This window comes from Uranotaenia lowii, chromosome 3 (genome assembly GCF_029784155.1).
Source record: "Uranotaenia lowii strain MFRU-FL chromosome 3, ASM2978415v1, whole genome shotgun sequence".
Lineage (NCBI taxonomy): Eukaryota > Metazoa > Arthropoda > Insecta > Diptera > Culicidae > Uranotaenia > Uranotaenia lowii.
This window is the reverse complement of record NC_073693.1, coordinates 35858591-35874307: the sequence shown is the minus strand read 5'-3', so window position 1 is coordinate 35874307 and position 15717 is coordinate 35858591. Positions and strand designations below refer to the sequence as shown.

Sequence of the window (15717 nt, the reverse complement as noted above, 5' to 3'; positions counted from 1 at the left end):
ACTCCAAACTAAAACGGCTATAACTTTTAATCATCTTGACCGAATTTCACCAAATATTTAGTTACTTGAGTTACTTAGAGTGATGCTATAAAATTGTTTGTTCATTTATCTATTATATATTTCAGAATTTCCAGCTATGTGATGAAATGTAGAGGCAACTGTATTGGAATATTGTCCCTGTTTTGCCATCTTATGCAAAATACATCACAAGCAAATGGTAATGAATTTTGTGCTTGCTTGAACTTCAAAATTTTTCAAAACATTTTCGTACCTTATATTGCAGCTTTTCTTCGTTTGAGATAGAAAAAGTTTCAAAACTTTTTTTCATTGTTGGAATGGTTAAATTCGTGTTTTAATCAAACAATGTTATTGGAAGATTGAACTCATGGAGTCTGCGATACATCAAATGATGAACAATCACTTGAAAACTTGACCAACGTTGCCTTCCCCCTTGCAAAACAAGAAACTGCTTAAAAAAAAGAGTCATCCCACCCAACCGGACAGTTAACTTACAAATTATATGCGTGAGACCCTCTAGTCACCCAGGTTTTTTTTTTGACTGATGGGTTTTATGCGTAAGCATTGTTTTCTAGTAGATATATTGTTTTTTTTTCTTGACTCATACTAACTTTCTGCCTAAAAACGATAATCCTCTTCTAAGCCTTCCGCCACGAGCAGGCGTTCATTTGGAAAAGCCCCATGATCTTGAACCCCGTCACAGGCAGTCTTTTGAAGGGGGTGCAAGATGGTTGTTTTTTTCTGTCTTCCCTCTATTTCTTTCTATTTTTTTTATTGGTGAAGAGTTGTAAAAGCTAGTTGAATCAGGTGTTATTTTGATGAGCAGCTTCAGTTTTTGGCTGAAGGGTGATGAACAAAGATTCTCAGGGCTGTTTTATTGGATAAATTTTCACTTTCAGGTTTGTTTTTATTTGTTTGTTTGCAGGGAATGAAACTCTGTTGGTGATGTTTTCATTGTTGACTGGCGCCAGTTGACAAGGTTTTTAATTAGAGCCCTTGTATTTGTTTCAGTTTTTTAAGCAAACTCTATTAAAAAAGTTAGTACAGATAAAAGAAGCGAAGAATTGTTTAAAAGAGATAAACAGTGAGTAACTCGTATTTTCTCAATAAAATTTTATGAAACTTCAAAACCCAAAAATTACTTCGGAGTTGGCCAGATTTTCAAAACAATGGATTGTAGGAGTTGAAAAGCCTTGTTTTTGACAATAAACCATAGTTTTTTTTAACTTCAATTAATCAACCGACCGGAAGTAACTTAAAGTTTTTGCATTTTGCAATCAAAGTGCTTTTATTTGTTTTTATAAGTAATGGCCCCTATTACCGAGGTACTGCCTTCTGATGAACCCTGAAATTTTCCCTACAGCTAAACACCGGAGGTTTTCTGCAGGTTGAGTAATTCACCCCGTAAAGCAAATATAAATCATAGCCTCACGCCGCGCTTTTTTCCGTTATGCGGTAAGATCAGTGGGTAGCAATAGTTGGTAATAGTTGGTACAAATGTACCATTTTCGACTATCTATACCTACCAAACATTTGGCATCCCATTAATCACTGGGTAGGCAGCGAAAAGCGTCGGAAAATAAAAAAAGAGGAAAAAACCAACCCGTAAATTATAGTCGCGATCATTGTTAACTACTGCTTTCTGGCACCTGCTGCTGGTAAGTGAAACATGAAGATGCGACTCCTCTCATCACACGCTTATGGCATCAATCCGTTAAATGGCAGGTCGCCGGATCAGAAAAAAGGGCTAAGCATAAATTTTTTTTTGGGTGTATTACTTCATCGTTTCAAGCAAGTTGCTTTTATATTTTTTGGTGTTTTCGATAAAAAAATTTAAGTTCGGATTCCAAATAAAATGTAGGGGGAATTTTGTAAATTTTGTAAATTTTGTAAATTTTGTAAATTTTGTAATCTTAGTAAATTTTGTAAATTTTGTAAATTTTGTAAATTTTGTAAATTTTGTAAATTTTGTAAATTTTGTAAATTTTGTAAATTTTGTAAATTTTGTAAATTTTGTAAATTTTGTAAATTTTGTAAATTTTGTAAATTTTGTAAATTTTGTAAATTTTGTAAATTTTGTAAATTTTGTAAATTTTGTAAATTTTGTAAATTTTGTAAATTTTGTAAATTTTGTAAATTTTGTAAATTTTGTAAATTTTGTAAATTTTGTAAATTTTGTAAATTTTGTAAATTTTGTAAATTTTGTAAATTTTGTAAATTTTGTAAATTTTGTAAATTTTGTAAATTTTGTAAATTTTGTAAATTTTGTAAATTTTGTAAATTTTGTAAATTTTGTAAATTTTGTAAATTTTGTAAATTTTGTAAATTTTGTAAATTTTGTAAATTTTGTAAATTTTGTAAATTTTGTAAATTTTGTAAATTTTGTAAATTTTGTAAATTTTGTAAATTTTGTAAATTTTGTAAATTTTGTAAATTTTGTAAATTTGGTAAATTTTGTAAATTTTGTAAATTTTGTAAATTTTGTAAATTTTGTAAATTTTGTAAATTTTGTAAATTTTGTAAATTTGGTAAATTTTGTAAATTTTGTAAATTTTGTAAATTTTGTAAATTTTGTAAATTTTGTAAATTTTGTAAATTTTGTAAATTTTGTAAATTTTGTAAATTTTGTAAATTTTGTAAATTTTGTAAATTTTGTAAATTTTGTAAATTTTGTAAATTTTGTAAATTTTGTAAATTTTGTAAATTTTGTAAATTTTGTAAATTTTGTAAATTTTGTAAATTTTGTAAATTTTGTAAATTTTGTAAATTTTGTAAATTTTGTAAATTTTGTAAATTTTTCAAATTGTGTAAATTTTGTTAATTTTTTAAATTTTCAAATTTTTCAAATATTTTTTGATTTTTTGAATTTTGTTATTTTTATTTTAAATTTTCAATTATTTTAATTTTGTTTTTTTTGAAATTTTAAGTTTATTTTCGTAAGTGTTTATAAATTACCGTAAATGTTTTAAAAATTTCAAAATATTTCGTATATTTTGTAAATTTTTGAAATTTTCAGATAATTTGTCAGTTTTTTGTAAATTTTCGTCATTTTTTGGAAATTTTCGTTACGTTTGAAATAATTTCGTTAATTGTCGATAACTTTCGGAAACTTTAGGAAACTTCTTTAATTTTCGGATATAAATAAATTTTGAAAAATATCAATTTTTTAAAATTAAGCCCATTTTGGTAAAGTTTCGAAAATTTCAAAAACAATCTAAAGTTTACGTTGATTTTTGTAAATTTTCTTCAAGGTAAGGGAGTTTTCTTAAATCTTCATAGAATATCACAAACATTCCAAAATTTACAAATATTTCTTAAGTTTTTGTAATATTTTGCATAATTCCGATAAAACACATGAAAGTGTTACTATATTGCTATGAATTTTCGTTAAACATCGAAACTTTTCATGCATTTTTTAAATTTTCGTAATTTTTTGTAAAGTTTCGTAAATTTTCGTTAAATTTCATTTAATTTCGTAAATTTTCATGAATTTTCGTGAATTATCGTTAACGGTTTTTGTTGATACTCTTAAATTTTATTTTTTTCATAAATTTTCGAAAATTTAGTGACATATTTTGTTCATAGATACATATTTGTTAAATTTAGAAATATTTCAATAATTTTCGAAAATATGCGTACATTAAAAGCATTTTCAAAAAATTACGAAAACTTTGGTAGAGTTTAATAAATTTACACTACATTCCAACTTCTATGAATTTTTGTAAATTAGAAAACTTTAAGTAAATAATTGTTGAATTTCGTATATTTTATAACTATTAATAAATACTTTCGTGCAATTTTCGTGAACATGATTAGCATGTAATAGCAAGTTTAATGATAATTCGTTAATTTTCGTAGAATGTAGTGATCAATCAAAAGAAAAAAAAGAAAATTTACGCAAAACATTGTTTATTTTTGAAAATTTCGTATGATTTTGTAAAAAAATGTTTTTTAAATAATTATCATTTTTAAGCAAGTTTGCTTATTCTGTGAATGTTTGCCGATTTTCGTAAGTTTTTGTACATTTTTGCAAAATTCCGTTGAAATATGTAAAATATGAAAGTTGTCGAAGTTTTGTACAAAGTGTACCAAAATTAACGTAATTTTGTTTAATTTTCGAAATTGTTCGTGATTTTTTTTAAATTTTGGTTGATCTTCGTAAATTTTAGTAAATTCTCGTAAATTTTTGAAAGATTTTATTGAATTGAATTTTCATTGAATTCTCAGGAGTTTTCGAAAATTTTTGTAAACTTTTGATTTTTTTTTAATTTTTTCAATCTTTTGATAATTTTTGTAAGTAACGTCTATTTTCAAAAATTTAAGAAAAATACGAATTTTAGAAAAAATTAACAAAAGAAACTAAATAATGAAGATTTTCGAAAAAAAATTGTGAATTTTTGTAGATGTTTGTAATTTAAAAAAAAAACATTTCAATTTCGGTAAAAATATTCGAAACGAATTGTTTAATTTGAAATCATTTTGTTAAAAAAAACGTTAACACAAAAATTTGTAAATATTTATCATTAAAATTTAAGTTTGCTGAAATTTCGCAGATTTTCGTAAATTTTTGTAATCTTTTTCATAACATCGTTGAAATATGTAAATTTGTGAAATTTTTCGAAGATTTGAAGAAAGTTTACGTAAATTGTTAATTTTTTTTTTATTTTCGAAATTTTTTGTGTTTTTTTAAATTTTTGTGAATTTTCGTTAATTTTCGTAGAATTTGAAAATATTCGTTAAACTTTCTCGCTTATTTTTGAAAACTTTTCTAGTTTATTATAATTTTTTGTGAGATTTCGTAAATTTAGATTATTTTCGAAAATTTAAGAAAAATATGTGTAAGGTTTTGTTTATGAATTTTTGTAAAAATTTGACATAGTTTCAAAATTTTTCGAAAATTTGCGTCGATTAAATAATGAGAATTTTCGAAAAAGTTTGTAAATGTTCGTAAAGTTTTATAAATAAACAAAACATTCAAATTTTTATAAATTTTTGTAGCATTGTTAACATTTCGTTAAAGTTTGTTGTTTTTCGAATGTTTTGTTAATTTTGTCAGAATTTCGTGCATTCTCGTGAATAATCAGGATGTTGTATAAATTTTTGTATATTTTTGAGAATTTTCGTAGATATTCATTAGTTCTCTTTAATTTTCGTAAATTTCTGAAAATTCATGTTGACATGTTTATCATCTCGTAAACTTTTTAAATGTAGCTTACTATCATAATTTATACATACTTTCGGAAATTATCGTTTATTTTAGTTGGTTTTCGTTAATTTTTGCATTATTTTTGAAAACTTAGGATTTTCTTCTAATTTTGAAAATGTTGGCTATTTTGACAATTTTGACAATTTTGACAATTTTGACAATTTTGACAATTTTGACAATTTTGGCAATTTTGGCAATTTTGGCAATTTTGACAATTTTGACAATTTTGACAATTTTGACAATTTTGACAATTTTGACAATTTTGACAATTTTGACAATTTTGACAATTTTGACAATTTTGACAATTTTGACAATTTTGACAATTTTGACAATTTTGACAATTTTGACAATTTTGACAATTTTGACAATTTTGACAATTTTGACAATTTTGACAATTTTGACCATTTTGACAATTTTGACAATTTTGACAATTTTGACAATTTTGACAATTTTGACAATTTTGACAATTTTGACAATTTTGACAATTTTGACAATTTTGACAATTTTGACAATTTTGACAATTTTGACAATTTTGACAATTTTGACAATTTTGACAATTTTGACAATTTTGACAATTTTGACAATTTTGACAATTTTGACAATTTTGACAATTTTGACAATTTTGACAATTTTGACAATTTTGACAATTTTGACAATTTTGACAATTTTGACAATTTTGACAATTTGGACAATTTTGACAATTTTGACAATTTTGACAATTTTGACAATTTTGACAATTTTGACAATTTTGACAATTTTGACAATTTTGACAATTTTGACAATTTTGACAATTTTGACAATTTTGACCATTTTGACAATTTTGACAATTTTGACAATTTTGACAATTTTGACAATTTTGACTATTTTGACAATTTTGACAATTTTGACAATTTTGACAATTTTGACAATTTTGACAATTTTGACAATTTTGACAATTTTGACAATTTTGACAATTTTGACAATTTTGACAATTTTGACAATTTTGACAATTTTGACAATTTTGACAATTTTGACAATTTTGACAATTTTGACAATTTTGACAGTTATGACAATTTTGACAATTTTGACAATTTTGACAATTTTGACAATTTTGACAATTTTGACAATTTTGACAATTTTGACAATTTTGACAATTTTGACAATTTTGACAATTTTGACAATTTTGACAATTTTGACAATTTTGACAATTTTGACAATTTTGACAATTTTGACAATTTTGACAATTTTGACAATTTTGACAATTTTGACAATTTTGACAATTTTGACAATTTTGACAATTTTGACAATTTTGACAATTTTGACAATTTTGACAATTTTGGCAATTCTTTTTCTCAAGGGTTTTTTTACAACTGTGAAATTTGATTTACTTTTGACAATCATTAGATTTTATCAGAAAAAAATGTCTTCAAAACATAGGGAAGAAATTCAACTCAGACTTATTTTACACATTTTCGTTTTATTTTATAGGAGTCTTATGCAGGTTTGTTTGCTTTGTATTTTTTTGTCGTTTATTTATTTGTATTTGCATGATTCTTTTCGTCGTTGCTTGTTTTGTTTCAGGCTTCGGAGATCAACCGGTATATTGACGTTGAGTATTTCCACTGTGTGACATCAAGTCATTTGTGGAAATAGTATCGGAAAGATAGTTTCGTAAGTCATCAATCAGGATTCAAACGGTCAGTTTTTGTTTGGGAGATACTTGGGTGTCATGAACAGCTGCCACGAGAGTTTCGCCAGTTTGGATGGCTTTGAGCGATACTCGGGTGTCTTCCAGATCAGCAGGTTGTTCAGATTCCGGAGTTTGTTCTGGGGATTTCACTGCTGGCACCGGGACTTTCTTGGGCTCAGCTGTTTCCGGTTTCGAGGGAACAATCTCTGCGATTTTAGGTTTTTTGTCTTCAGCCATAACTTCAGGAGTTTTTACAGCAGGAACTGGAACTTTTTTGACTTCGCTTTCAGGATTTGACCGTTTGAACTTCTGGCTCTGAGCACGGGCCTTGGCTGCTTCTGTGAGAGCGATGTTAAAGACGGGGTATTCGAAACTGTAGAAAAATCCTTTGGGATCGTATTGGGGTTCTTCCTGATCATTGGTGGCTTCAACGATGGAGGGTTCCTCATTTTGACGTTTGGCCAGGTTTCGCTGAGCTTCTACAATGATTGCATCGTCCGAGGCTATGGTGCCAGCATTCGGTGAGATGTGAGTCGTATACGGAAGACTTGGATAGCGGACCAAACTTTGATGCTGATTTGACAAAGCTGCCACGATCTCATCCTCCTCATCATCCACGGTATTTTGAACAGGTTTGCTAGCAACAGGAATCGGATTTCCCAATCTGGCCAAGTTGGCAGCTTCTTCCCATGCCTTCATGTGAGCGAGACGAGCTTCGCGAACTTCAGGGGTATCTGTGACTGGTTCCAGAACAACTTCCGGTCGGTTGTCAACCTGATGGAATCCCAAACTGTCAGACCAGTACTGAACGACGACTTCCTGTCCGAATGGGTCCATGTATTGGTATGAGCCACGGACTTCCCCATTGGCGTTGCGAGCTTCCAAACGGGCCTGGTTGTAATCGGTGTATCCAAACATTGCTCGACCGAGACCGTCCTAGAAAAGTTTAAAAAAAAGTTTTTTTATCATACCTTATTTATCAAAAGATATTCCAGTTAATCAATTTGGATTAAACTCAAAAGAAACGGATACCGGCAAAGAGAAATTTGTAATCCTAAACCATTCTTCCCGACAAAACCCAAAAAACAACAAATCTCAAACCTGTCCATGGAACTGGGATGCCTCGTAGGCTTCCTCCACATAATCTTCGGGGCTGTCAATCAAACGGCCATTGTGGTAGAACTTGGCCTCCACGGGATTGCCAATGCTTCGAAAATGCCCTAGCGGATACTCGCCCAGCTTTTTCGCGTACCGCAAATCCAAACTTTGCTGGGTGATAAACTCTTGGGCTTTCTCCGGGTCCAGATTGACCAGCTGAACGCGACCGGCCCAAACCGTTGAAACGGTGGCGGTGATCTAAAATGATACAGAGAAGACAAAAAAATGTTAATGTCAAACATTAATGGCAAACAAGTTTTTCGAAATGGATAAAAATAGGAACAGATCATGTCATGTGAGGTTTTATTTTTGACACTTTACCAGCATTATGGCATTCGTGTCTAAAAAAAAAAAACAGTAGCGTAGTTTTTTTTTTTAAAGTGCTGCTTCAAAGTTGCGTCCGTCAATCATTCATTGTGGATTAGAAATGGAAGGGGAACAAATCGTTTTGATAAATGTCATTTTAATCACTTTCCAGTTTAATGATCTATCCGTTTTGCGTATTGGGATGTTATTGATCATAATAAAGTGTTAACTCTCATCCGTCCCTGAAATTTTTACCCGTTATCGTCACCGAAGTGACAATATTCACATCAATGTTCCGTTATTCGAAGTCTAAGAAAAACACTAGAAAAATATGCTTCTCGCACTTAAATTCATCTTTTCACTGTATTCCAAAAAAAATCCAAAACTATGCATTTCATCAAAATCGGTTCAAAAACAAGAGAGATATAGCGGTTTTAAGCGAGTAGTGTCAAATTGACACTCAAGGTCTGATTAGGGAGTTTTTTTTTCTGGGTTTTCAGGACGCGTCCATAAAAATGTGATGATGCAATGATGATTCATAGTGATTCGTAATGATTTCAAGAATCTTTTGAGGTTTCTCCGAGTTTTATTATTTGGATGCACCCTAATAAAACTACCAATAGTGTCATATTGAACTCAAGATCAGATAAGGATTATGATGTTAGATTTGGAACACTTTTGAGTGATGAAAAAAGATATGTTTTGCACTTGCCGACAATTGTTCTGGTTTATTTTAGTTACATACCGAACGGGGCGTCATGCAAAAGCAGGGTTAGATGCAACATTTGTATCAATATACTGTAATAAAGTTATTATTGAATGATTACAAATTGATAATGACATAGTTTTTAACATCGTGAAAGAGTTTTTTTTTTTGATTGTCATAAAGAATTTAAAAAAAGTCGAGCAATAGATTAACATTTTTTACATTATTCGATGCCATAAAATACATTACCTAATATGACGGTTTAATGATATCACCTACAAACTTTATATTGCTTTCATGATCCTATACCAACACTGTTAAAGAATAAATATTTTTCGGACAATCACAAAATTTTTAAAATAAATATTTTTATTATTTAGTTAAATTGCTGTCTGGGGTAAAATGCAACAAAATGCAAATAAGAACAAAATCTCATAAATCGCATTTTCATATGCTGGAATATGATTGTTTTGCATTATGCGTTTGTTAACATAAAAATTTCATCCATCCTAAGATTTATTTTCAAGACTTGAGCTAATAGAATATTTTGTAGTATGTATTTTTTACCCCTTGTGACCGTTCACTTTGGTACGGCTACAAATCTAAAGTCACCTCGGGGGCAGCTAAGCAAATCATTTTAATTAAATAATTAGCAGAATAGGGTAGTATAAGTAAAATTTCACAGAATAGCATTGAATTAATTAAAATTGAAATAAATAAGTGAAATTCTTAGAAAAAGCTAGTACGAATATGAGGAGAAATGGCACATTGATCACATCTATCAGAAATACACAACACTCTAGGAATTGTAATCAGCCGTTTCACAACACACCCCTGAAGACGCCTGAACACGTCTAATACGCAATTTGGACGAGTTCTGGAAAAACCATTCCCAAGATGAAAAACAAGGGACATTTCCTCTTGCACTTGGATCTGAACCCTGGAAGGAGGAACACCTACACAATATCTTTGGTGTTAAGTTTTATCATCTCCCAAAAGCACACGTCTCCGAAGTATCCTTGAGAGTTCGCGAGTGGTTCTTTAAGTGGTTCAAGTGTCGAACGGATTCAGGCGGAGGGTTTGTTACACCCTAAACTAAATGAATGCAGCAAATTAACACTTTTTTTTTCTTAAAAACATTTTTGACAGAAAAAATTTAAAATTTAATTCGAACAAAACTAAAAATAACTATAATGGTGCTTTGTGCATAATGGTATCACAAATGTACTAAAAACTATAAATTATCAAACGTTGATTTTTAATTAATTACAGAGTTTTTTTGTAACTTATTCCTTATTCTTAGTAGGGTGAAAATCTCATGTTTTTTTTATTTAAAAAAAAAAAAAACGTCCGATTGGTGTCCGATCAACGTTAAAACTTTTGATGTTCAAGAGGTATGATTATCTGTAAGCATTAAGATTTTTGTTAGTTGAAAAGTGTTGCATGTTGCCCCAGTTGACGGTACTTTTAGAATTTTGGCTTGATGTCGTTCTCTCTCAACTCTGCCTTTAGACGGGATTTGTTAAAGGTACATTTTTTCTACCTTACTCAATACAATTATTTAAAAAAAAATTAGCCTTAACCTGTTGCTTTTGACAACTGCTTATTGAAAAATTTCCATTAGTATTGATTGTTAGATGAACGTGTTTTGGAAAGTTCTGTGCAAAAATAGGAAAGAATATAATTGGATTTGATGTTACGCCAGTTTTAGTGAACCCGTGTAAATGTAAGGTTAAGAATTCATTTGGAAGCTTAGGAATTGTTGTTTTTCATAAATTCACACAAAAATTTTATTTTAAAATGATAATCAATAAAAATTCACCTGAAATTTATTGTTTTATGAACATTCACACCAATGATTCTAATTTTTTTGAAGATTATCACTTTAAAATATAATTTTTGAAAGAATTTATGGAAAAACATAAATTCCTGAGCTTACAAATTAACTTTTCCGATTTGCAATACGATGTTAGATGAGAAAGAAATGGATGAGATAAAATTGCATGTTTTGAAAAAAATGATCCCAAACTTTTGGACGATAACTTAAGTGTTTATTTTATTAATTAAAAGTACATTCTTTAATTTTTGCACAAAATTTTTTTATTGTGTTTTGAGAAGTAATGAATAAGGATTCTAATGCAACTCAAATTTTTAAATTTGGTCCACCCTATCCCAAGATGATTGGCTTGGAATATTGAGTGACTTTGTGCTTAAGGTACAAAACTAAAACATTATATATGGGCAAAATACTTCCGAAATAGCTATTGCTCATTATCTTTCAAATGAGATCATAAGATTTGCAATATGTCCTATGACAACTGAGATATTAACGATCAAAATTTGCATGTTTTTTAGTGGGTGATGTCGAACTTTTAGCCGGGAGTGTAATTATAAAATACACAGATTGGGAACACTCACATAAGAAGAAAATCCGCCTGTTGTTGAATAAATATGCAACATGCGATTCAAGACGACACTGATCAAGAAATTCAAGAAAACACGAATTCTGGAAAGAATCAGCCAGAAATCCAACGGATTGATAGCAGAGAAAGGAAATGAATAAATTCTCATATCCATATGTTATTTCCCATCCATAATACTGTGTAATATTTTCGACGACATTTTCTGGAAACTACTTTTCTTCTCACTTGTGTTGAAGAACACATAAAAACTAATAAACCCTCAAAAAAAATTTTTCTTATGTTATCAAGGAAGTACTCTCTACTTCCTTGAAATTTCAACCTAAGCTAATATTTTTTATTTTAAGAAAAAGAATATTCATGCGGTTACTACTTCGTAAGACCTTCAGAATTTCGCTTTTTTTCAGCCTAATTGTAGATAAAACAAATACACCCATAAAAGAAATTCCTATTTAATAAATCTCTGTGCCAAAAATGCGCTGAAGTGTGCAATGTGCCAAAGATGATACACTGCCGGCCAAAAGTTTGGGATCACCCACTAAAAAACATGCAAATTTTGATCGTTCATATCTCAGCCGCCTTAGGACATATTGCAAATCTTCTGATCTCATTTGAAAGATAATGAGCAATAGATATTTCGGAGGTATTTTGCGAAACTATAATGCATTAGTTTTGAACTTAAAACCTAACCTAAAGTTATAACATTTTCAAAAAATCGCACTCAATATTCAAAGCCGATCATCTCGGGATAGGAAGGACCAATTTTCAAAATTTGAGTGGCATTAGAATCCCTATTCTTTACTTCTCAAAACACAATCAAAAAATTTTGTGAAAAAATTCAAGAATATACTTTTAATTAATAAAATAGACACTTGAGTTGTCGTCCAAAAGTTTGGGAACACCCCTTTGTATATTGAGTTTGGGATCATTCTTATAAAAACATGCAAATTTATTTTATTCATATCTTTCTTATCTAACATCGTATTGCAGATCTGAAGGCTTCATTTGGAAGCTAAGGAATTGTTGTTTTTTCATAAATTCATTCAAAAATTCTAATGCCCAAGGCCGGATTAAAGGGGGGGCAAAAGGGGCAATTGTCCCGGACCCCCCGGCTCAAGGGGGCCCCCAAGGAAAAAAATACTTTAAGCTCTAGAAATCTACTCAAACAAGGACTGGAACGAGAAAATATGTAAAAAATATTAAGTTAACGAGCCCTAGTGAAATAATATCCTTCAAGTTTCACTATAATATGTTAAGGGGCCCCCAAGAATAAGGATTGCAGAATTTTTCCTATATTTTTATTAGTTGGGCGAATCAGAAAAACTATTTTCATAACCGAGCAAAGTCTGAGCATTTGAGGCCCTCACAGCCAAAGGGGTATAAATGAAAAATTGGTCGTTTTTGAGTTAATAATACCAAACGGTTCTTCATATTCTAAAATTCTTTTTCTGGATTTAAAGAAGTTTATTTACATACTTGTACATTCGGAAAAAAACATTTTTTTCCAAAATATATGGAAAAAGGTCAAACACAACAATTTAAAAGCATGTTTTCTCGAAATAAGCTTTTGGCTTCAAAAGCCTCATTTGGTTTTGATCTATTTTAAACAAAAATCGAACAAATCAAATCCAGCAATTATTCGGAATAACAATCTATAACAAAGTGACCAATACAAAACATCTTAAATTTTAGTTTTTTTTATCGAAACTTGTCAACAACGTTCGAATTGTTTTTGAAACTTACAAAACAAAAAGAAAGCTGAAGAAAATTGAGAACGATTTGAGATTTGTTTGAGCCAGATCATAGTTTGCTTCACTCGTCTGGTGAAAACTTTGAAATCAAGTAAACATTTAAGGAGTTACAAGCAAATCAATCACTATTTTTAAATATGAAATATTTTATCTACATTAAAAAAAATTATTTTAACGACTGCTTACGGGCTAGAATAAAAATAAAAATGAACAATTTAGAATACTCACTTTATAAGCATGCAAAAGTATAAGTATCAAAAATGCTTAATTATTGTTGGCTTATCGATAATTATTGTAATTAGTACTTTTATTTTAAAATTATCTCCTACTTAAGCAAATAATCGGAAACCAGCATGTTATTTTTTTGTAGATCAATTTAAAATTATTTTAACATTAAAACATACTTAATAGTTGAATTTCGAATTTCATTGAGTGATTTTCCAAATATGAATATAATTTAAATCTTATCTTCTTCCAGATTTATGATTCTGTGTTTTGAGCATTCTGCTACATGTAGAAGAACTATTTGACAAAAACTGAATCTTACAAAATTGAAAATCATCGGCATTATTTTTTCAATTTCAAACACATTGCATGAAAACGTTGTTTTAAGATATGAAATTGAAATAAAACATTTGGATTTAAATTATAGATTTTGCGATTCCTGCTTTGCTCCCGATTGCAGCTTTGTTTCTTAATTTTGAATTAGAAATTCATTTGTTATCTGTGTATTTCTAAAATCTTTTATTTGAGACGCAGAATTTTGGTTCTGTATGTTATCTGAATTGAGGATTCAGATTTTTCTCTTGAAATCTTTTATCTGTACCCCTATGGATTTGAATACATTTCCATTCATTTTTTTCCAATTTTCATTTCTAAATCTAAGATCTGTTTGTTATTTCCCTATTTTTATGATGCTTTCTAATCTGCTTTCAAAAATCTGCAATTGATCACGAATTGAAAAACATGATACTATCTGTTTTTGATGTTATTTAAATCAGAGAATTTTGGGAGATTACAGTTTTAAAATAAATTGAAACAAATTTTAGCTTTAATCAGAATTTTAAGAAAGATGAACTCCTATGCAACACTTGCACGTGATGTATAAACGATTATTGTTTAAAGACACCGCATAATTGTTGACAATGCAATATACTTAGCTTGCCAGATTTCCGTTTGACAAAAATAATTTTAATAACTCAACTCCAGTCTTTTGTTTAATTTTGCAAGTAATTTGAATAAATCAGGCAAAAAAAGAGCTTTCTTCAAAGATTTTCAGCTTACTGGGCCGGACCGCATCTTTCCTAAATTTCGAAACTGAATATTTGATCATGCCCGTATAAAACAGGGTAATCTGGAAATACACAGAACTCGTTTCCAGTTTCCTCATATATTTAAAATATCATGTATTTTTTAGGGCGGCATATGAAAAAAAATCACAGGGGCCCCCCGAGAGAAATTGCCCCGGGCCCCCGAAGACTTAATCCGGCCCTGCTAATGCCACTCAAATTTTGAGATTTGGTCCTCCCTATCCCGAGATGATCGGCTTTGAATATTGAGTGCGATTTTTTGAAAATGTTATAACTTTAGGTTAAGTTTTAAGTTCAAAACTAAAACATTATATTTGGGCAAAATACCTCCGAAATATCTATTGCTCATTATCTTTCAAAAGAGATCAGAAGATTTGCAATATGTCCTTAGACGGCTGAGATATGAACGATCAAAATTTGCATGTTTTTAGTGGGTGATCCCAAACTTTTGGCCGGCAGTGTATGTTTTAAAAAGCACTACTGGCATAAGGACTCGAGCACCCAACCAAAATGATGCATGCCCTTACCATTCAAGCGAAACTAGAAAAAAGCATTCTAGGCGACTTTCATCCTATTAGATAATTCATCCAAGAAACAAGAAAATAAATTAAAAAAAAAGTACCGTATTTACGGAAGTGAGAATCGAACTGCCGGCGGACGCAATTCGAATCATCACCGGTCGCGTTGTTTTCTTATGCCAATGATGTATAAACGATAAAATTACGAAAATAAGTACTTTAAAAAACTTTTTTACAAGTATCACATTTACAAAAAGTATTTAAAACAATAATTTTTGTTTTTTTTTTAATCTAAAAAGTAAATTTCAATCAATAAATGAAGGTTTATATCGATTTTTTTTGTTCAACAACTTGTTGCTTAATTAATATTATATTTTTTCTCAAAATAAATTAGAATGTTTTTAAAATTTCTAGAAAAGTTTTCTTTTAACAATTCACTGTTCAAATTTATTGTGATTTTTTTTTCAATACAAATTGAGGTCTCCAGGATCACAGTTGGGATTGTATTTGTTTTACACTAAGTAAAACATACCGACACTTTGTATACATCTACTCCTACCGCCAGGGGTCAAATGACCCCAAAACTCCGCTGAACTATCTTATTTTTCAGCAGATTTTTGCAAAAAACTTATGTTTTGGAAAGCTTGTAACGTGT

General features: G+C 29.6%; 1 protein-coding gene across 1 annotated transcript in view; it reads right to left on the bottom strand.

Moving 5' to 3' along the window:
* Positions 1 to 6674: 6674 nt before the first annotated feature.
* Positions 6675 to 15717, bottom strand: part of LOC129755399 (uncharacterized) — a 44936-nt gene continuing 35893 nt past the window's right edge. Inside the window, exons 2-3 of the mRNA XM_055751853.1 lie at positions 7995 to 8249; positions 6675 to 7829 (exon numbers count right to left, since the gene is read on the bottom strand). Of these exons, the coding sequence (XP_055607828.1) occupies positions 6894 to 7829; positions 7995 to 8249 (1191 nt within the window). The 3' untranslated portion in view covers positions 6675 to 6893. The remainder of the gene's footprint in view (positions 7830 to 7994; positions 8250 to 15717) is intronic.